The sequence below is a fragment of the Homalodisca vitripennis genome, chromosome X (assembly GCF_021130785.1).
Source record: "Homalodisca vitripennis isolate AUS2020 chromosome X, UT_GWSS_2.1, whole genome shotgun sequence".
Classification (NCBI taxonomy): domain Eukaryota; kingdom Metazoa; phylum Arthropoda; class Insecta; order Hemiptera; family Cicadellidae; genus Homalodisca; species Homalodisca vitripennis.
The window spans coordinates 16031538-16055573 of record NC_060215.1 but is presented as its reverse complement, the minus strand read 5'-3'; the positions used below and the strand labels follow the sequence as shown (position 1 = coordinate 16055573).

General features: G+C 33.2%; 1 protein-coding gene across 3 annotated transcripts in view; it reads right to left on the bottom strand.

Moving 5' to 3' along the window:
* Positions 1-24036, bottom strand: part of LOC124368737 (kinesin-like protein KIF3B) — a 45379-nt gene that overhangs the window by 10719 nt on the left and 10624 nt on the right. For 2 of the 3 annotated variants that reach the window (XM_046826067.1, XM_046826068.1), the window contains exons 4-12: positions 23717-23770; positions 21879-21967; positions 19696-19803; positions 16677-16801; positions 15089-15224; positions 7795-7947; positions 6475-6637; positions 4649-4781; positions 129-319 (exon numbers count right to left, since the gene is read on the bottom strand). In XM_046826067.1, the coding sequence (XP_046682023.1) occupies positions 129-319; positions 4649-4781; positions 6475-6637; positions 7795-7947; positions 15089-15224; positions 16677-16801; positions 19696-19803; positions 21879-21967; positions 23717-23770 (1152 nt within the window). The remainder of the gene's footprint in view (positions 1-128; positions 320-4648; positions 4782-6474; positions 6638-7794; positions 7948-15088; positions 15225-16676; positions 16802-19695; positions 19804-21878; positions 21968-23716; positions 23771-24036) is intronic. The other variant, XM_046826069.1, reaches the window with a different exon arrangement.

Genomic DNA, 24036 nt, shown 5'->3' with positions numbered 1-24036 from the left:
CCAAGAACATGAGATTGTTTTTTCTCATAATAAACTAGTATGGGATAAATTAGTTTTCAAATCCCTTAGGATCTGCTAATATCTAAATATTAAACATAATCAAAATCACTGAAAACTCAGAGAGTTACCTTCAGTCTCTTTATTTCTTCTTGATATTTTCTGAGCAGAGCATCAACAGGATCTTCATTTACCCGTGGTTCATTCTTAATGTTTCTTGCCCTGGAGGCATAGCGAAGAGTGTTGAGGCTTTCATCGTAGTTGTAACTTGCAGGTCCGATGTTAGCTACCATCAACGTCTTCGAGTTACCACCAAGAGAATCTAAAATTAAAAATTATATATATATATATATATATACATTTTCAACCTAAAACTTTATCCAAATCATTCCATAAAGAATTCTAATCTTTATGAATAGACTGTACATAGTACAGTTCCACTGACAGTTAACCCTATGCATTCAAAGACAGTATTTATAATTTATCCTTGGAGCTCATATGGCCAGCTCTACTGGCCGCCGACATTTTGTCTGAAGCGCAGATTCATTTTTGCCGGAACGTTATCTCAGCTCGTATTTCCAGCTGTACTGGACAAGATATAATAGTCCATAACTCGTAAGGCCAGCACCACTGGCCACTAAACATAGCAGTTATTTTCTAATATTCTCTTTGTTTTATAATGAATGGTGGGTGCTGAAACCTATCGAGCAGCTGTTTTTTTAAAGTAATTATTAGGCAAAGCAGTAAATGTTAATTAGTTTATAATTATTTTCTAAACATCGACTGTGCAAATAAGATGAATAACGCGTAATGGGCCTACACAATGGTGATAAAAGGTATAGAAACCTAGAAAATTTTAGTAGAAGACATGTGCTAACTATTCTTGACTACACACCGACTACTTTTGATTAGACTGAGAAAAATGTAAAATAGTTCATTTCTGAATATAATATAACTGTAAATGCCTACTTTATAATATTTTGTTTACATATCTTTTTAACCCTTTTAGGACGAGCGGACTATTAATAGTCCGCACTAGTTTTGCCGAAGAAGACGATGCGGGCTTTCAATAGTCCGCACTAGTTTTACCGAAGAAGACGAGCGGACTTTTATGTGCCCGCCGGTTTACGTTTGCATAATACTCACGTAATATCGAAAATACGATGAACAAAATTAGTTTTTCCTTGTTAGAGGCACATCCTGAGACAGGAAAATGGAGTATTTCGGAACTTATCTTGCAAACAATACAACATATGTCTATTTTTAGAACAGCTGCACGTGAGCGCCTATTGTAGTGCCAGTCGGCGGAGCGCGCCAATTCCGTCTAGTTTGTTTACATTCAGTCAGTCACAGTGCGGTCGCGTTGACTATAGTTGATTGTTTCAGATCAGTTATAAACTTAGTGTTTATAGATTTATAGTGAAAATGTGTTTTGTTCAACTTCTTTTGTGAATATGGATCAATTTAACTTAGCTGATCACAGCAGTGAACTGGACCGTGAGTTACAATACTCAGAAAGTGCATCTGAACATTCTAGTTCTGATTTTGTAGACGACACGGACGAAGACCCTGACTTCCAGCTTGAAGATATATTTTATGACTCTGAAGATTTTATTAACCCCCACACCATCCCCCGCCCAAAAATATTAGGTTACCCGTGAGGTATACTTCACATGAATCTGACAGCGAATCTGACAATGTTGACAGTAGGCCTAATGCTGGAAATAGGAGAGTATTGAGCAGTTCTGATGACGACGATGATGATATTGAAAGTGATTGGGAGGAAGTAGTTGAGAGTAGCCCACCTAACATTGAACACCATTTTGACTATCAAGAAACTCCTGGTCCAAAACATATACCACAAAATGCAATAAAACCTATTGATTTTTTTAATTTATTTTTTACTACCGGACTGATTGAATTGTTTTGTCAATGAGACAAACAGATATGCAGAATCTTTTCTCAGGATGAAAGGAGACACCCTTTCTCCAAGAAGTCGTTTCCGGTCCTGGTTGCCTGTCACTGTCCCAGAAATGCGTATATTTATAGCTACAATTCTTAACATGGGTTTGGTAAAAAAACCAACGATAAAGTCGTACTGGAGTAAAAACTTGCTCTGAAACACCATGGTTTACACGAGTATTTTCACGTGACCGATTTGAAAATCTGTTATCTTTTTTCTTCACATGGTAGACACGTTCAAAAGTTGCAAAACCCAATGAGCCAAATTATGATGCCTGCGCTAGATTTAAACCAATTTTTGACCATTGTAACAGATTATTTCCTTTTTATTATTTATGTAACCAGCAAGTATCAATCGATGAGAGTATGATCGGCACTAAAAATCAAACCAGTTTAATGCAATACATGCCTAATAAACATTCACCATAGGTGGGGTATCAAGTTATGGGCACTTTGTGATTCGGTATCCAAATATTGTGTTAAATTCTTTTGTTATAAAGGAAAGGCGTCCAATGAAGATAAAGAGCAAATGAAAAAGTATGGTCTTGGTCCCGCTATTGTGATGAAGCTATTAGAAGCAGCAAAACTATCTACGAAAAGGGTATCATGTGTTTATTGACAACTTTTTTACCAGCATTCAATTGGCCAATGTTTTTGTACAGCCAGGAAACATTTGTAACCGGTACCATTCGCAGAAATAGGAAAGGGTTACCACAAAGTATAAAAAAGAAGTTCAGTGTTGGAGAAATAGTTGTTACAACAAAAAAAAAGAAATCTGGTTGCGTTTGGCATACCGCGAAAAGAAAAACCAAAAAATTGCCCGTTTTATTAGTCTCAACAAACACTACATAACATCTGAAGAAATTACCAAACGTCGCCGTGGGGAGAATTATAAATGAAATAAAACCATCAATTGTGGCTTCCTACAACAAGTTCATGGGCGGGATAGACGCCTTTGACATGATTGATGTGTGTATATATTGACGAGAGACGCACAATAAAATATTGGAAGAAGGTTACATTTAACTTGTTTTCTAGAATGTTATTAAATGCGTATATTCTCTACACACTAAAATGCAAAGAAATACAAATAAAAACCTATGCCAAGATTTCCATTTATTGAAAATGTTATAGGGATATTTCTAAATCTTGGCTTGATATGCGTAATGGCGCTGGGGATAACCAAGTCAATGGTAACCGTCAAAACAAGGAATTAGTAAAACTTTCTCCAAATCATCAAAAAAAACTTGCTGGGTTTGTTCAGAAAAAGGTGGACATAGTCAACAATCAAGAAAAAGGAAACGAGCCTCCTATATTTGTTCAATTTTGCAAGGAAGGGTGTCACCCGATTTTGCTTTCCAAAACATACATGTGCTAACTAATTAGACCATTGTTGTATATAGTGTATATATTTTTTGTGAGTGTTTTATAGTGTTTCTTAGCAATACTACATATTTCAATACCTGTGGATAAATTTGACCTGTTTAACCACATTATATGGTAAGTAAAACCACTTTAATTGTTTGACTTTTTATTTTAGTCCGTTTTATTATAATTGGTACTTTGTAGTAATGTAAGTTTTTTTGTTGTAAAACAATTATTTCTCAACCAATGTTAATAAAATTTTGTATTTAAACTGAAAAGAACTATGTAAGAAACATAGTAATATTAGTTTCCCACAGTAAAAAAATTTTTTTTTATCATAGTAAACTGAAGCCAAACTAATAAAATAAAAAAATAAAATAAAAATTCTAAAATTTTATTTAATTTTTAATTTTTCTGGTTATTGTAAATAGTAATAAATGCTACCATATTGTAGGACAATTTAATTATGTACATGTGGATAAAAATGGTGTAAGGACAATTTAAAATAATGGACTTATAATATATTTATCAAACTACTACATTTTGCCCAATTTCACCGTCGTCTTCTTTGGTATGTTCGCTATGAAATATGGTCACGTCAAAAAATGGCGTACCTAAAAAAATAACCAAAATTTTTGTCGTCCTAAAAGGGTTAACAATATACGTATAAGAGTAAAATTTCCCAAATTCATTTCCCATGTTCCCAAAAGATTCATTAAAAATAAATGTTAAATTAGTTTTCATCTCTTCTTTAAAAATTTTAAATTACTAAATCACTATGCAAATAGCACGGAGGATATTGAAAAATAATTCCGATCTGGGTAGGCAAACAACAAATATGGCTGCCGAGCTGACAATGAAAGTAGCACAGCCATCTGTACTGGCCATACGAGTTGCGAGGACAAACTACGGCAAAACTAACGTGAGCTGTTTGCAACCTTGGTGTGGCCAGTGCTGCTGGCCTTTCGAGCGCAAAGGGTTAAGTTATTTTGATTTTCGGTTAATATGGACGAACTCTATAAGAAAAAATATGTGCATGATGGATGGCAGACAGAGACACTTGATGGATGTCTGAAGGCTCATCAACACAAAACATCTCCATTCCTAACCTTTTGCTCTCTTCCTGAGCTCCCTCCCAACTCTTAAAATAGGCTACTCTTTCAGTTGATAGTTCTTTATCAGTAACTCTTACAAGTAACTGTAAAAACTGAGGGAATTCTGTGCGAATAAATATGTTGGAATATTTGTCTGTACTTAAAAATAAAAAGTGTCATAACTAATGATGTTTAGTAACACAATACAGTATAACAGTCTGGCTGGGTACCTCTGAGCAGTCGGGTGAGTTTTGAATCTCTGTATGGGATGTGTTGGCCCTTGCCATCTACCAAAGCAGATATTACATTTCCCAAAGCTGTCAGTGACAAGTTGATCTTGCTGGCTTCTTTTAACCGTTTTCCCTAAAAAGAAAAAACGTATTAATTTTTTTTATTTGCAGATCTATACACTACTTTTTATGAGAAAGAATAAAGAAGAAAGAAATTTATTTCTTAAAGAAAGTAATACATCTGATCTTTTTTTCTTGTTTAACAGTCAAACCAAAAAATAATCCTTGAAAGTATTCTTTTCAAATTTGAACAAAGTACAAAAACAAAGATGTTGAAAACAAAATAGAATATAACAAAGCCTTTCTCGAGCTCAGTCTGACCTTAAGACAAAACACACACAAAAATACTTAAAATATAACATGTTATATTGTAACAAAATATAAACAATACTAGCATTTATACTAATAACATTAACTTTAACTTTCTTTAAGACAAATACAGGGCCTCCAAAGCAGAGCTTGTAATGAGGTCCTATCCTTGAATTTAAAAAGAATATTTTAGATCGGTTTTATTATTGTACTTTCTTGATGGACTCACTATTCTTAAATTCTAAATAGAACTATTTATATAAACATTACAAAAACAAAATATAATGGTCAAAAGAGTGCTAGAATAATAAAAGAAAAGAAAAATACATAGGCTACAAACTGTACATATTCACATACATACTCTCAAACAACACGGATACATCGGGTGCACATCTAGATCTATTACACTACTTTTATATCTGGGGTGTTTGACTAGTTCCCTACTCCACATTCCTTATCTCTTAACCATTACAGGCAGAAAAAGGAAACTCATAGAATATTTTTATATAAATCACAATAAAAAATGTGATAAAGACCCAAAGGCGAGAAGCATTTATGACTTAAAACTTTTAAATGGGTGCCCACATTCATTGATACCAAGAATGTACACAAACAAGAAGCATTTTTTTCTAGATAATCAAAACAAAAATTTCAATTAAAATTCCAAAATAATTTAAAACATTTATAAGCTCTATTTATACATACAGAAAAGGGTAAGCTATGAGTAAAAATGACCAGGACAGAGCAGTTAAAACAGACAATTCTCCTAACAGAATGTTTATCCTACAACACACATACCAAATGTTGATTTTAAATTTATTTTAGAGGTTAACAATTCCTACTTTCTCCTTTGAAGAGTAAGACAGGGTACAACAGTTTTCACAAAATATATTGCAACCAAATGAAAAACATTCTCAAGTGAAAATATTGCACTCTCAAGAAGTTTTAGTTCTTGGGGTGATGTCGTGTCATGAGTATCACCTAAGTTGACCGGTTCACACGAAATGTTGCTGAGTTTTTATTTAACATGTATTGTCTGAAGATGGTTGGTTCTTCGTAGAGAGGACAAAGTAGCTCAAGATCTCAATTGTGTTAAAAATTTTTTACCTGATGTAAAACGGAAAACTTGGTTGATAGTCACAAGAAATGTAAGACACACCTTGTGATGAAACTGTTACCACAGATACATAACGCGTTGCAATGTTATTTCGGGAACATCCTATTTTACCCTTCCATATACTTCTCATCTTTTCCCTATAAATGCTTTTAAAAGCATATGCTAATTTGTATGTGCTAATTAATGTGATAGTGAATACACTGTTGTAATTAACGAAAAGTGTAAAATTAAATAGTGTTAATCACAAGTCATAATAATTAAACCAATTAAAAACGCTGAGAAAAATAATCATACGCTCTAGACTTGATCAAGAACTTAATTATTGAGCATGTATACTCACTTCAGAATTGGTTTTATTCTGACGCTCACTTCCAGCCAAGTCCACCAAATTGAGTTTGCCGACTCTCACTCGGTTTTCCAGTGGCCCCTTAGTGTCACTCATCTCCACGGTTATGATGAAGATTGCATGGGAGCGAGAACTTCTTTCATTCATGTCAGTCGCCCTTAAAAATATATCCATAAATGTTTAGATCTTTGTACGGTCACACATTTTGATTCATTGGTTTTTATCCATTTGTATAAACCAATAAAGAAGGTAATTCTCTATTTAGTTGACGGAAAAATAAACAAATTGTGAGACCATTACTTAACAATAAAAACATCATTTTAAAAATTAGCATTATTAATATTACTAAGCAAAGCCTTTTGAAACAGATCATTATTTTTTCATTCCGCACTGTAAAAATTGAAAATTATGCATATCAATTTATGAACATACATTTTCTAGCTTCAAAAATATTTTTATTAGTTTAAAATACTATTTTTTTTTTTTTTTATAAATGTTAAAACTGTGTTAAATGATGAAACTAAAATCAATAATACCAGGCTTCTTTGACAAAAAAATGTACAATAAAATTTATTCAAGTACATCTGAACAAGAGAAACATATACAAGACTGCAGTGAATTATACTAAACTCGAAGTATGCTAAACGTCAGAAAATGAAACAAGACGCATAATAAGAAGCTCCATTTTATTTATAAACGGTCACATTTTACACATAATGTAGTTGTAATAGGAAGGGTTGACTTAACTCCTGGAATCTGGAATGTATGTGTGTCTGAAGAAACAAAACAATTTGCCAACAAAGACGTTCAAACAAACTCTCTGCAACGTTTTAACATCAGAGACACCTAGACAACTAAAGAGGTCTGTGTGATTTACCTAGCAGCCATCTAGTGTTCTCATTGTCTCATCAGGTGCACAGATTCCAGGAGTCAAGTCTGTGACAATATTTGATTTCAGATGTTCCACTAAGCACATTTTCTCCTTTCCTTTGGGAGTAGTTAAACCAATGCCCTATCGTATGCTGCTATCACAAGAAAAAAGCCACAAACACATTGGATTCTTCTTTAAACATTCTTCGTATTTGTCAATTTACACATTATGCTTTTTTAATAAACATATATTAAAACACAAATTTTGAAGGGATCTCAACACCCAGAGGAAGAAAAACTTAACTTAAGAAAGAGAAATATTACACTAAGTAATACTTCGTATGACATTAACTGCAATATCATATTCAATGTTAACAATACAACACAAATTACTTTAAAGTTTTATATAGAGTCAAAGAGTCAATACCTAAAAGGTCTACTCACCCTATGGTTCTGTTTTGGTTGCCAGCTGCCATTATTCTCTCTATCTGCTTCACACTTTTGCATACAAATGACTGAACGTCTTTCACGTACACACCCATTTCTTTGTTTTCCCTCAGTTCATATTTCTTTTTGGGATTTTTATCCAACAAATCTCTGTAAAATATAATGAGAATTAAAATGAATCTTATTATTTAGCTAAATTAATAGAATTTTTCTTAGAAAACTTGCAGATGCTGACATCTTGTGGGACTGACACAGAAGAATAAGAATAAGAATAAGAATTTTATTCTGCCAGAAAATATTCCACACAAATTTCATTGGCACGTCAATACAATGTTACAAACTTTTGTAATACAATGAATATTCTAAAAGTCTTGTTTTGTCCACACTGTTGAGATGTACTCTTCCACTGAATAGAATGAACTTTTTACATAGAAAATAATTTAGTTTAGCTTTAAATTCCATATCACTTAGCATCCTTATATCTAATGGTAACTTATTGTATAGTCTAATAGCCATCATCATTGGGCTTTTGTCGGTTTTAGCTAGTCTAGTTTGAGGTAAAGTTGATATTGTTACGACTTCTTGTTTTATAATTGTGAACATTTTTCCTTAGGTTTACTTTTTCTAAATTAGCTCGGAGGTAAAGTAGGCATTGTTGTATATATAAAGAAAATAATGTCAAAATTCTAAAACGTTTAAAAAGTTCTCTGCAACTATGATATTTATTGACTCCTGCCAATATTCTGACAACTTTTTTTTGGATGATGAATACTTCATTTGCGTAAGGAGAAGAGCCCCAAACAATCAAAACCATAATTTTAAGTGACAGTGAAAAAGTTCCGAAATAAGATTGTATAAGAGCTTTCTCCTCAAGTTCACCACATAAACGTTTAATTGCAAAAACACTTTTACTTAGTTTACTTTTAACCCCTACAATTTGCTGATATACCAATTTAAAATTAGGATCAAAAGTCAAACCTAAAAATTTTGGAAATATATCTTTTTGTGTCTCATTAGGATCTTCTCTGAGGCTAAATATTACAGTAGTTGTCTTATCATTATTTAGAATCAATTTGTTGGCAGTGAGCCAGTTCTCTACAAGATTAAATATTCAATTTGTAGTCTTTCTAAGAGTTTGTTATAATCTTTATTTGTAGTTACTATAGTGGTATCATCAGCATATAAAACAATATTTGCAGGTACATTTACACTCAAATCATTCACTGCAATTAAAAACAGCAAAGGCCCCAAAACAGAGCCCTGTGGGACTCCACAGGTTATTGGTTTACACAGAGATATATCTTTTTCTACTACAGTGGAACCTGGTTAATTCGAACTTCTATAATTCGAAATCTTCTTTAATTCGAATATTTATATTGGTCCCTAGCATTTTTCTATATAAGTAATGTAAAAATATCGTGGTTAATTCGAAGTTTTATTTTGGATAATTCGAACTTTTTATTCGAACCCAATGCCGATTTTAAAGTGGAAATATTCTCGAAAAGACGCTGCACTCTCTCTATTCTCAAGGCACTTGCTTCAAGGCCATTGGACACAAATCTAGCCACCCTCCTGCCAGGCCGGCCGGCTCGGCTGTATGCTTCCGCGCTATTGTTTTGTAGACGTGACTCATCGCGACTGGCACAAGCTCCGCTACCTGCAAGGTCACTCCACCCCACCCACTCCACTCCCCACCAGCTCTTTGTTTTGTAAATTGATTCAACCGTTAGTTTCACGTGGTTAGTCTATCTTGACAACTGTGCCGGTGTGTGAACTTTCTCGCTTGTCGTTTGTTTACATACAGTGCTGTATGTCTTCCGTAATTTTACATATGATTTGTTAGTGTTTGACTCTTTGTTCGTTGAGCAAAATGTCGTCGCCTCGTAATCCTCGAACATACAAAACTTTGTCTTTGGCTCAAAAAAAATAGCGGCAATCAAAGAAGTAGAGAAGGGGGTTAAGAAAAAATCTGAGATTGCCAAGGACTTTGGAAATTCCTCCTAACACATTGTCCACCTACTTAAAGAATAAAGAAAAAATTCTCGGGAGTGAAAGTGAGAACATTAAAGACCGGAAAAGATTAAGGGAGCCAGAAAATCCAGATTTGGACAATTGTGTTTTAAAGTGGTTCAAACAAACTAGGGATAAGAAGATTCCAGTGAGTGGGTCCTCTCATAACAATCAAAGCTGAACAATTTGCTACTGAATTGGGGAAAAAAGATTTTAAGTGCTAGTACAGGGTGGCTTGACGGCTTTCAAATATCGCAACAAAATTTCGTTCAAATCCATTTGTGGTGAAAAGTGGAAGCGTTAATCAACAAGAAGCCAACCAATGGAAAACAGATTTGGAGGAGATGATTCAGGATCAGGATGAAAGGGACATCTTCAATGTTGATGAAACGGGACTTTTTTTAAATGCACCCCTGACAAAACACTCGCATTTAAAGAAGAAAAATGCCACGGAGGAAAACTGAGTAAAGAGAGAATTACTCTCCTGGTTGGTGCAAACATGGACGGATCAGAAAAGCTGCCTTTACTAATGATTGGCAAGTTGGCTAGTCCCCGTTGTTTCAAGAACGTCAAATCAAAACCAGTGGAGTATGTGAACAGCGCAAGAGCTTGGATGACCAGTCACCTTTTTTGAGAAATGGTTGTTGAACTTAGACAAAAAGTTCATAAAAGAAAAAACGAAAAGTTATTTTGTTTATAGACAAACTGTACTGCGCACAACACGATTCCAGTAATGGAAAATGTTAAAGTAATTTTTTTTCCCTGCCAATATGACTTCGGTTGTCCAGCCTATGGACCAGGGGATCATAAAAAATCTAAAACATTTTTACAGACGTTTATTGGTTGAGTACGTACTGACTGAAGATTGTGACGCCCTAAAAATCAAGTTAGACATTCTTCAAGCCTCTCGCATGTGCAGAAAGCTTGGGACAAAGTAACACCCGAAACGATCAAACATTGCTTTAAAAAAGCTGGTTTTTGTAAAAAAGGAGGACGACGCCGAAAAAGCCAACGACATTATAGCGGAAGCGTTACCTTCAGTTGACGGCTGGGAGGACGTCATTACTGACCCTGCCATCTCTTTTGAAGATTTTGTCAACGTGGATGAAGATGTTGCAGTATGTGGTGAGATAACAGACGCGGAGATTCATCGCTGAAGTGCTCAACAATAAACAAGATGGCGACATGACATCGAGTGACGAAGACGGTGAGTCATCAGTTGGGGCGGAAATAAACGTTCCGAGTGCGGCCGAAGCAGCACATCACATCATGGAACTTAGACGTTTTTTTGAAAGTAAAAATGACGTAAGTGAGTCTATTTTCAATTCATTGAATATGGTTAGAATCTTTTGTCACTTCTGAAAGACTTAACGTTCGAAAACAATTGAAGATTTTCCGACTTCTTTAGAAAAAATTAAATAATATTGTACTTATCACCATTCAACTTATATTCTATTTACTGATAAACATATACTGTAATTGTGTATTTTTTAGATAATTCATGATTCAATTTTGCACTGTTTTACCATACTTTGCTTAGTATAAATGCACATAAAAACATACATTTACAACCACTCATGTTATTTTCAATAAAGGTTTTTCAGTAAAGATGTGAAGTGTCATTATTTTAAGCCTTTATTCTTAACTTTTTTAATTCGAATTTTTGATAATTCGAATTTTTTTATTGGTCCCTTGAGATTCGAATTATCCAAGTTCCACTGTACTACATATTGAGATCTATTCTTTAAGTAAGAGCTAAGTACATCTAAAGCTATCCCCTTAATATTATAATTGTTCTAGTTTTTTAATCAAAATGTTATGAGACACTCGGTCAAAAGCTTTGCTAAGGTCACAGAAAGTTATAGCAGCAAAGTCTTTCTTTTCATAACAGTCTAGAACCATATCAACCAAAGAAATAACAGCTTGAGCTGTTGATAACCCTTTTCGGAATCCAAATTGTTCTCTACAAAGCATGTTCCATTTCCAAAAATTGTAATAAACTGTTTACATATGGACTAATTCCATGACCTTAGACAAAACCGGCACAATAGCAAATGGCCTGTAATTTCCTATTCCATTCCTTTTACCTTTTTTAAAAATAGGATGAACTTTGGTGATTTTAAAACATCAGGAAATATTCCTAAATTTAAACAATTATTAATTAAAACAGTCAATGGTGTTACAAAATATAAGTTATTGTTTGTTTAACTAAACAATTCGTCATACCAAAATGATCCATGCTATTTTTAGGAGCTAATTGTTTTATTATATCTAAAATATCACTCTCTGTTATACCTCTAAAAATAAAACAGCTTGTATCATGAGGCACAATTTTCTGACTTAAATAATACTTAAAACTACAATTATTATGGTTCTCATTTACATATTCTTTGGCAACATTTATACAAAATTCATTAAAATCATCAGGCTTAAAATAATTATTTACACTTTCCTTTGTAGTACACTTTTTATTTCTATTTACAATACTCCACAATGCCCTTGTTTTATTTTTGTCATTATTTATTAAACTAGTATTTGCATGCTTTTTTGCCTCTTTAATTTTACTTCCGTACATGGAATGGAATGGGTTACGGTTTGAGAATATCAGATTAACAATATCACGGCTCCGTTTGCACGGCTCTACTATTGCTGGTTAGTTCGTGTAAAATTGGTACGGGGTTAGAATGTGGCTGGGTAATGAGTCACAACAATTTTTTTTTACGAATAAATCATTTTTATAAATCAATATTGGATTTTCTGCAAATTCTGCAAAATTAGGATATTTTATTGCAATCTCAATATTATCCGAGTTTACCTGTATCCAAAGTAGTCCCGGCCTTGTTTAGCTTAGTTATCTAAATACTGTAATTGAAATATTAAAAATTTCTTTTATTGCTAACAAACAACAATTAAATATTGATGGCTAAAGCTTTGTAATGTACACCTGATGCTTATCAAATTGCTTCTCTCGTCAAAACCAACAGACCTCGTCAAATGCTTTTAAAATCCTTGGTTTGATATCAAAAGCACTTATTGATTATATTTTCATTCTTAAAATAAACACATATTGTATTTTTAAGTAAATTTATAAACCAGTAGAAATTGCTCAGTTTTAAACCTTAATGTTTTAATTATATATAACAAAATGTCACAACAACTTCAATTTTTGATACAATAGTAAATTTTTGCCCTGAAAATGCATCAAACAAAAGGGATTGTCTGTTAAAGTAAAATAGTTGAGGGCTCCAAAGTGTCTAAGGGAGATCCAAATTCATTAACCAGTGTCTTCATACGTACACAAGCGAAAATAATATTTATGTTGTAAGGCTTACAAGCATTAAAAAATCTATACATTGCATAAGATCATAACATTTTCACTTTCCACATTGTCAATTTTCTATTGATTCAATTATTATAATAAAGATATAAATGAACTATAACTTCATATCATACTATACTATTATCATAATTATTGTTAGCTGATTAATAATTTAGTTCAACTATTTACTAACAATATAACAATACTAACAATATTACAATAAACTTAAAATAAAAACAAACATCTTATTTTTGTATTTGGTTTAAAATAATATAAATTTCTTTTTTAATATTGAAAATAAGTTAAAATACATCAATAATAACATTTGAACAAAATATACACTAGGATGAATGTATTATTTTATCTACATACTTAAGATTGATCGTGACACTTATAGGTATGGCTCACAGATGAACCTGGGATATTGTAAGCAAACACGAGTGGATCATCTCAGGCATGTCCCTTGTAAACTGTAATCTTAGAAGTATCAACTACCTATGTGTCGCTGGACTTTTGGACATTTTTGGGTTTGTAATATGAAATTGGTAACAATAGTAGAAACATAGGTGTGCAACGAGAGTAACTGGTAACCGGTAACTTGTTGCGAAAAAACTTTCTGATCAGCACACTGAAGCAGCTGACATTATAGAACACTTTATGTTAGTTTAGGACATCCATTAGATTTTATTTTTCGAATATGGAAAGTCAGAAGGGGAATCAGCTGTCATGAAAAGAGTAGCAGGTTTCTTGTCAGTGTTTAACATCATGGGACCTCAACCGTTCTGTGATATTTCTAGGTGTGAATACTTTGGGGCTGTCTCAAAATAGGTTTGTGCTGAACATGAGAAAAGGTGGAGGTTGCAACTGGGTATGAGAATGAGCAGAATGGTCCTACAGTCACCTTCCCCCAAGGTGGCGTCTGACCTTCTCTCCTTTAGATCAGTGTCTTCTCAGGTTGTCTAATTACGGGATATGATCACCTGAGGAAGCATCTTCACAGAGTCGGCATTCTCTGAGAGGATCTGCTCTGTAGAATGTGTGATGAGCAGGAGGAATCTGTTGAACACCTGCTCTTTGACTGTCCTGCAATATGCAATAACAAGGGAGCACTACACCATCTTTGGTAGTTTGGACAAGGGTGGGGAATTTCCCCAGGAGGACCTGATCGGTTGTTTTCAGCGATCTGTAGAACTGCTGAAACAGTAAACTGGTTGGCCTCGTGGTATACTTCCGGGGTGTGCAAAAGGCCTTTGAGTCCTAAGTGCATGGTAATAAGCTGCCCCTTAAAAGAAGAAGTAGCGGCAGAGCAATTTATATTATTTTAAATGGCAAGGCATTTTCTGATAACCTTCAATATAGAAGTGCACTATACAATATCACAAGAAAAAACTGCCTTAGAAGGTAGTTTGAACTGGATAAGGAACCAGTTTCTCATTCTGCACGTAAGTAGAAACTTGTTGCTCCGGTGTAACACAAATAATCCATTAGTTTTAGAAACTTTAGCTATCTGCAAACATGACTTTTATTCAAAACAAAACCGTACGTTTAGAAATACGCAAAACGCACATAGCGATGATGTTGATTTTGTTACCATATAAATTTATATGCATTATTAATGTATGTCTCCTGTGATCTAATGAAGATGTTAAATACTTTACTACCAATAAAGATGTGAACGCCTTCATATTACTACAACTTGTAGACACAAATAAATTGAGCTGTTCTGAAATATTTTGAATCCTTTGCACACTGAAAAGTACTTGATGCCTATGACTATCATACAAACAAAAACACTCAAGATTCTATTTATGTTAATAATTGTTTGGTGTGTGAACTGAAAAACTTAAAAGGTTATGACACTGGCTGTGATAGGCTAAGAACTAAGATTTATAACCATGTTAACTAAAACAGTGTATGATAAAAATACTGTTACTGTCAAGAAGTTATAAATCAGACATTTACCTTATTTCATCTTGATATATCTCCAAATACGAAGCTCTTACTAAATACTGCATGTTGTGAGATCTTGAGATATGGTCAAATATCTGGTCAAAAGTTTTAGGAATAATACCTTTGGCATTTTCATCAGTCTTGTTTCCTGCAAAATATTTTGATAGCTTTTATTATACAGTTCTACAAAATACAAGGCAGGAGTACACCACACCATGTGTCATAACAGGCTTCGCTGAGGTTGCATGCAAAATTCAAATCATTTCATTCTCGAGATGTCCTGGGGATAGACAGACATAAAATCATACGATAAAAGAAGTTGATACAAAATAATGCATCATAGAACTTATTCTTGTAGAAATGAAGTTTCATGCAAAATTTAAAGTCTACGTACGAAATCTTTCTCGATATATCCTGTTACATGATACATTCACGTTTTTGTTCATTGAATTGGTTTTCATATGTTTAAATAATAAAAGTCTACCAACCAAGTCACTATACCCAGCAGGGATCACTTCTGGCTGGTTTACACCTTCCAGTTGAACCTACCACTGGGCACAGCAGAAACCGATGTGTCACTTAAATCTGACAACCTTATGGATGTCCAGTAGCGGCACATCACTAACCGCAAATGTTGAGATTCTGGGGTTCATGGGCAATTCGATAGGTCTAGTCTACTGTGGGGGATAACTGTTGGAGTTGGTGGGTTTGTTCCCTAACCTTTCTTGCTAGCCTCAACAAGGGTGTGCCACCCCCTGCCTACTTTGACTGGAGAGGCTGGTTCAGAGCTGGCCTCCCCTTCTTCCGGGGAGACATGACTTTGAGATGTAGTGCCCTAATACTTCCTCTTGGATCTCAATAGGAGGCGGCCCCTACCCCCTAACCTTGCCTATCCTGAATATCCTGTCACTCCGGAAGCAGCGCAAAGGTTCTTACAGGACTAAGTGCAATTTCAATTTATAAGCTTCTTGTCCTAAGAGAACAAAAAAAAATCAAGTCACTATAAAACAATGTTGTATGTGTTGGAATAGTTTGGCTGCATGTGTTAATATGTCTTGGTTGAATCTCTTATTGGTCTATTGAGTTTGTTTACAAATTTATTGCTTCTGATATTTTTCATTACCATCATGGTTACCCAAAAATACTAATGTAAAAATATTTGCTAATGTTGGGTTTGCCAGTAAATCCAGCCACATTATAACGATCATACTTGACAAGATTTTGCATTAATAGCAAAATTTGAAATACAACCTTGACACATAGCAACCAGCCTTGGCTTAGATTAATTTATGAAGGGAGGAGGGAACAAAGTAGCAATCACTCAGCTATGGTGAAGGAAAATGTATACACTGAGAGTTTATTTTCTTTCTATATAACTGTTGTAATGTGACCTTGTCTTAATACAGTCTTTTTCTGTTAATTTTCGCCATCTATTACAATACTATATCTAATGTTATTGATTACACAAACATCCATGAATTTAAAGATTCAGTTTTTGGGCATTACTCATTTTGCCCTGTACTTTAAATTGATCCAACTGCAAATGTTCATGTGTATATAGAAACAGTAAACATTGCTCCGCATTAACTTGTTAGCTTACCTTCCATTGTATATGTTTTACCAGTGCCAGTTTGTCCATACGCAAATATTGTTCCATTGAAGCCATTAAGGACTGCATTGACAAGTGGGCGAACTGTCTCATCGTAAATTTCCTGTTGCGTACAGCTGAAATAATATTGACTTATTAAAGTACTGCAATATTGTTAGCAAATGACAAAGCATTATTTAAATAACAACTACAGTAACTAAAATATTCAGTATGGCTGGCATAATAATAACAAGGTAGAAGTACACCAGCCATACCACGTGTCCGGTAACACGCTTTGCTGAGGTTGTATCAAAAATTTCAAATCTATGGCTCATTTTATTCTCGAGATGTCCTGCGGACAGATAGAGACAGATAATCATAAATAAATATTTAGATTTCCTCTGGCAGGATAAAAGGAAACTGTGTCAGTCTACTGAAACATAGCCTTCAATGATGCTCAGCTAAATTTCATGGTTAGAAATGCACCGTCTCAGAAAAAATTCTTGTGTACACTGTAGAAATGATATTTAACAAAAAATTTAGTCAACAAATGAAATCTTTTTCGAGAAATCTTGCCAAATAATGCATTCCCATCTTGTTCATTTAACCCATTCACCTACTAATATTTTAGCACACAGTTGGGCCAAGGAATTCCATTATTTTTGCCTATTATTTAGGTGTGCAGATATTTAGCTGTAACTTTCTAGTAAATCATTGTTTTCAAAAAAAATTTTGTAGCAGTGTTTTTCTTGAGCTTACCTACCATTTAAAACTCCCTGTATAAAAAAAAAAAAAAAAAAAAAAAAAAAAAAAAAAAAAAATAAGAATTAAGGTACCTATTATGAGATATAACCTATAGCATACCGGTAATAACATAAATATATTTTTAAATACAATTTTATTTTGCCCACCACCAATATTTTGTTCCCAAAATGAAAACCTGAAATGGAATTATTATTGTGTAGCCTACCTTATTTGTCCTTAGAAGTCACACACCAAAAGAGTTTTGTATATTTCATAGTATATTTACACACAATTAGATCGTTTTTATATTATATACCCTACCATATTTATATTTATATTCATAGGAATTGATCTGCATTGACAAGGCCTACGAAGTCAGTTGCCGGTCCGATGTCAGGAGTTGGTAATTCCTCTTCTGAATCGAAAATATCGGAGTTTTCAAACTGTTCCCGTGTCACACGATCCCATTTCACATCTGATTGATCACTTCCGGTACTGAATTCTTCACTACAATTATTAGAATCGTTCATAAAACGATTTATTTCACTGTCACATAACCTATTACCAGCATGTTTACGGACACTAACAACAACAGGTATTATATGGAGTAAATCCATCTGTTATTCTTTGCTTACGTCAGTTTAGCCAACTAATGAAAAAAATATTGTTCTAAACAAACAAGTAACCATAGAAACGAAACATAGTTTGATTAGTGCAGCTATCTGTCCAGTTTAAAGTGAACTATTACTGCCGCGGAAGCGCTCCGTCGAAGTATGGCGGGGCCTGCGGCGGAAGCGGCGGAATGGCTCCGTCGAAGTAGGTGAATGGGTTAATTAGGTTTTATGACAGTGTTCAAATAATAAAAGTTCTGAAGTTAAGGAGGGCACTACAATACAAGAGTGTGCTGAAATCTTCTCTTTTTTTACTCTATGAATAAAAGTCACATGTTCAATTCTCAAGTGATTAAATTCAGATTTTTTACAAATTTATTTACTCCGCTTTTTCTCATTACCATCATGGTTACCCAAAGACCAACGTAAATATATTCGCTAACGCTTAATAAAATCCCATGGAGTGACATGCACCATCATCGAACTCAGTGTTCCTTAGTTCGTTTGAAATATATCTATCGTCCGGACAGAGACAGAAATGAAATGTTCCAACTCCATGAGTGACTCTGCTATTGCTGTAGACAATTTACAATATTGTATGGTACGTATCAAATCAAGAACACAAATTAAAAATAAATATACCAATAAATAAAATGAACAAATAAGCACCTTTCAAATAAAGAATTATTGAATACTTCTAATTTTAACCACAGAATGTTTGCTTGGAAAAAAACTAAGTGCTAGAAATAACAGCACCCATAACCTTAAATAAATGATTCATCTGCAACGTACCAAGGATAGAATAGAATATATTTATTGCGTTGACAATATATATTGCAACAGTCAATATTAATACCACTTTTTGATGATATATATTTTTTTTTTTATCAAACGAGCAGGTGTGAAGTGTCTTTAGTGCAGCCTAGCTTTCAGAGAGTATTAAATATTCTGCTCCTTTTGGCCTCATTTGTATGAGTCTTCTGGCACATGATTCTATAGCCATGACTTCTGCTTGGAAGACCGTGGCGTGTTTTCCCAGGGGCACAGCTAAGTTAACTCCTGGTCTGTACATTCCGAATCCTGCCCTAGAGTCAAGGCACGAACCATCTGTATAAAACTTCTGGATTCCTTTGGTAGGGTAGCCCTCCTTTTTACATCTATATTTCTCCCTATCTACAAAGCTTCATACAAACACTGGAAAGGTTAAAACAAAGTGACAAGCATCCACAACAAACATCGACAGTAGAGTACAGAATTGCTAACATTACACACCTAAATAACACAGTTCTAAATATGTAATTTATGTATACACATACATGTATATAAACTGTTGGAATAGTTATCATAACTCCCTTTTATATACGAAACATAAATAGTATCAATATCATGAGCAATGAAGTTTGCCACCACAGGGTGAAAGTATCCAAATTGCCTTAGCACCTAACGTTTTAATGCATCACTGACCCAAAAACACATGTATATACTTTATATGAACAACAAAAATTCAATTCAAACTTTCATATACGAAATGGTTTCGCTTATAATTCTCACGATAATAAGCAATATTCTAGCCAGTATAAATCTCACTAGTTTTTGAGGTATTCTAGGACTGTCATTACTGATTAAAATAATCGGAATAGTAATATTACATATAATCAAAAAGATTTTCTACTTACTTCCAGTCGTATACAGCGTCGAAAGCAAACATCTTGCACTGGTCCAGTTTCTCATATTTGGGGTCATAAATTTCGACTACACCTCTAGTTGGATATACTTTAACCACACTAAAACAAAAGTGGGCATTTATCAGCAATTTATCACACTAAAAAAGTGACTTAGTAAAACTGCTATACTTCGTTTTGTCGAAAAATTATTTTAGTAATAACATTCTATACTGTAAAACTGGTGTGTAAAATAATTGGTGTTACAGTGTTAATCTTACATAGTTTAGGTAAATATAATATGTTTTGTAATACAAATAATACCTTTTGTACCTGGCTTGTGTTTTTCCTAGTGTTTGTAAGATTCTGTGTTGTGGATGATTTTGTTGACAAGCCTTTTTTACACTTTTGGCAATTTTATACAAAGCCGAGTTTCTAGTGTATTTTTGTTCAATAGGATATCATATCTATGGTTCTGTTACGTTTGTATACTAATACTTCAAAGTTCTCTTACGTTTTAGAAGAGACTTACTATTCCTTATTTTTCCCTAGAAATTCCTAGTTAGACTAAAAATGGTAGTAAAAATGAACACTTTACGTATTATTTAATGAACATTACTAAAGAATATTAAGCACTACAAACAGCAACATGTAACTAACTTCACTACTGACCAAGTGAAGTAACTGAACTGACAGGTGACAATGCCACCACGATGCTAACGGAGTTAAAAATAGATTCGCCCACTGGTGAGGGGGGAGTGGATTGATCAGAACACACTCTCAAGTTTACTGTCCTCTCAAAGCATAGTGCAAAATACAGTTCACATGTTTAAAGCGTATGTTCGGATTTTCGAATTTTCGGATTTTTTACATTCGGATTACTGACACCTCTGTATTAATAATTCTGTTCTAAAAGCTTATCACTAACGAATAAGAAATATATGTTATACTATATCAGGATGTATAGCAAAGTGGCTTGAAGAAACGTGACTTCTCCATACAACAAAAATTATTTTCAATATCCTATTACCAATCAAATCAAATGTTTTGAGGTCTACAAAACTTGTCTTGCATACTCTGAACACTCGAATGTAATATAAAAATTTGACGATTTTAGTGCATATTTTGCTAATTGAACTGGGAAATATATAGACAGATTGAAGAAACCCTATTTACAACAATAATCTTACCATACTGTGTGTTCATTGTTCAGTAGCCCAAGCAACTTTAATACATAGCATTTTAAAACTAGTAAAAATCAAGACAATTTTGACTGGTAATATCAAATTAATATAAACTGAAAGCAAAATATTACTAACAAGAGAATTATTATTTGTTAATTAGGGTATCTGTCTACAGATTTTCATACATAAAGTACAACAATAAACACATTCTAGTTATCAGTAACTCGGGTAATGCTGATTAGCGTACATGTATCACCGTGAGTCTGTTGCGTATTTAAATATACGCAACAGACTCACGGTGATACATATACACAAATACAGACATGCAAGCAAAATATTATTTACAGAACTAGGATAATTTGTTAATTAGGTTGTCTATCTATGGCTACTCATAAACAAAGTACAACGAAATCACGTTTTAGCGATCGGTAATTTGGGTAATGCCGATTAGGTGGAAATCCCAGATATTTTAAACAGAAAACTTTGATGACAAAGTCATAACCCGTGATATTTTGATGATTTCCATGAACTCTCATAAAAATCTATTCCCTTTTCTGGGGCTTCCATGACCGTATCCTGCAAGAATAATCGAACAATTTTCCCGGTCTATCATGAAAATCCCTCACATTTCCATGCTGTTAAATTCCCTAACTATTCTCGGCTTTCCCCTTTGCTAGACACCCTGTACATGTATCATTGTAATATAAAATATACTAGAATCATAGGACTATCTGTTATCAAATAAATTACATTTTAAATACGCTATAAATTTAAGAACATTACAAAAGAGGAAGAACGAAGCATATATATCAATAAACAGTTACATTTTTGTTTACGTAAATACATAAAATGGAGGTAATACAAACACCACAAGTTTTTCTCTAGATTTACACATTTACTAGTGCTTCGTTGTTCAATGTACTTGTACTAGAATCATTTTAGAGACTTTTACAAAGTACAAAAATATACCAGATTTTAAAAGTTTAGAGGTTACAAAATTAAAAATCGTTTTACCTTAAATGTCCTTTGGATTTTTCTTTCTCATTCATCGGTCTGCACCGCACCACAACTTGAACCTTTTCATTTTTCACTGGTTGCCGGATCTAATACAGAACACATTGGAGCTTGTAATATCAACAAGTTACATTAAAGAATAACAAAAATAACTAGAAAAAAAATTGTGAAATGCAGCTGAAACTGCAGAATACTAAAGATCTCTTACTAGCTGAAACAATTGGTATTATTAGTGTATTTTATTAAAAAATAATTTTACACCATGTTGGTTGCCTATATGAGCATATTTGTTATATATATATATATAAACTACCACAGATTTTTATTTGTATTATATATCCATAAAAGTTATGTGTACACTTAATGTCTATTTTCTTAAAAATGGACGATTAACCTTTTTAGTGCTGTGTTTCGCAGGTCCAGGTTAATTAGTACCACATCCTAGTATAACAAAGCTGATTAAACAGCATTAAAAAAATACTTGTTTTTATAATAAACTGATAACTTTTATTGCTCTTATGAGAAAATACTTACAAAAATAAAGAACAATTAAAAGCAATATTTGTTTTGTTTAAATATCATTTTTGTTCATTAATTTTTAGTCATTACACAAACATAAAAATAAAGACTCATTTTATACAAATTATAACTATAATTTTAATTACACTACTTTAGAAAATCATAAAATTCCATTGTTTACACGGTTGCGTACTGATTTCATTTAATGTGTTTTTATCTACTGTCCATCATAACGTGTCAATAATTTTAAATTTTATTATAACGATTAAAATTTTGCTATATACTAACAAAAAAATGTATTTACTTCTGTAAAAGTTTTAGTTAATTACTGAAAACCATGATTATTCGTGGTCCATATAGGTTGTAAGATAAAGAGATTCCTAAAGTTGCATGAGTCCTACAAACATCCATTACTACTATAGATTATAGATTTACAAAACTACAGTTAAATATTTTGTAACTGAACGATAATATTTACAAAAAAAAAAAATTAATATGAAATGTGCATTATTCAACAGTGTGCCTCATGTTGACCATTGAGACTAGACACTAAAAGGGTTAGTTTTGTCTGTACAGGCGAGATATTTTTTCAGTACTATCATATTATTTTGAAATAGTAATAAAATAGGAAGGTGAAGAAATTTGAAATATACTTGATGTATATAAATATTTGGTTTGTGTAAACAAACATTACAAAGAAAGACTTGTATGCTACATACTTTACTGTATATTATCTTACTTTGTATAGTGCACAGTTACCTTTGTAGTCTCCAATCCTAAAAGGAGGATTAAATAAATATAGGTTTCAGTTCACTGCACAAAATTATCAAGCACATTTCAGGCTTCATGCACCATGAAAAGCAAACTGAGAACGCTAACATGTTAACATTGATGTACAGCAAGCCTTCAAAGCTTCAGCGTGTATACAAGCAGGCATATTGAAAATCTCCATGCAGGATTATCAATCAGACAAACAAATTATGAGATCATACATACAGTACATGTTACCCAAAATTCAAGAAGGCCAATTGTCTCATTTAACGACTGCTACTACAGGTTACTATGTTTAATAATTTAAGTTTTTAAACACGATTATTACCAAAAAGGCACAACTTTCAACAAATGGTGATACATTGTAATAAATATATAACACTTTCACTTCCATAGACGTACAAATAACAAATCTGTAAAATTTTCAAGTGAATCTTACAGTGAATTCCTATGATCCACAATTAAAAAAAATTATTTTTACTGAACAGACTTAAAAGATTTAAATGTAAATAAAAAATCTGTTTAGATATCTAGAAATAAACACTCACTGTTGGCTGGTTGCCCAATATAACTGAAAGCTTTTTCCTGATCTTCTTGCAGTCCTATAAAACATTCCAAGGGATTACAGTGAACTGTGAACAACCCACTCGGGATACATAAACAACACACCAGTGTATTAGTATGGGCTATACAGTGTCTAATTTAATTCTAAAGAAATTACTAACGTTCATTGTTATACATTTAACAAGGTTAGCTAATATTTTTATTTATTTAATTATTCCTCTGCCTTAGGTACTTTAGAAAATACAATGAATTTTATTAACTGTCACAATATATTTATATTTGTACAATGGTTATCGCGAGATAA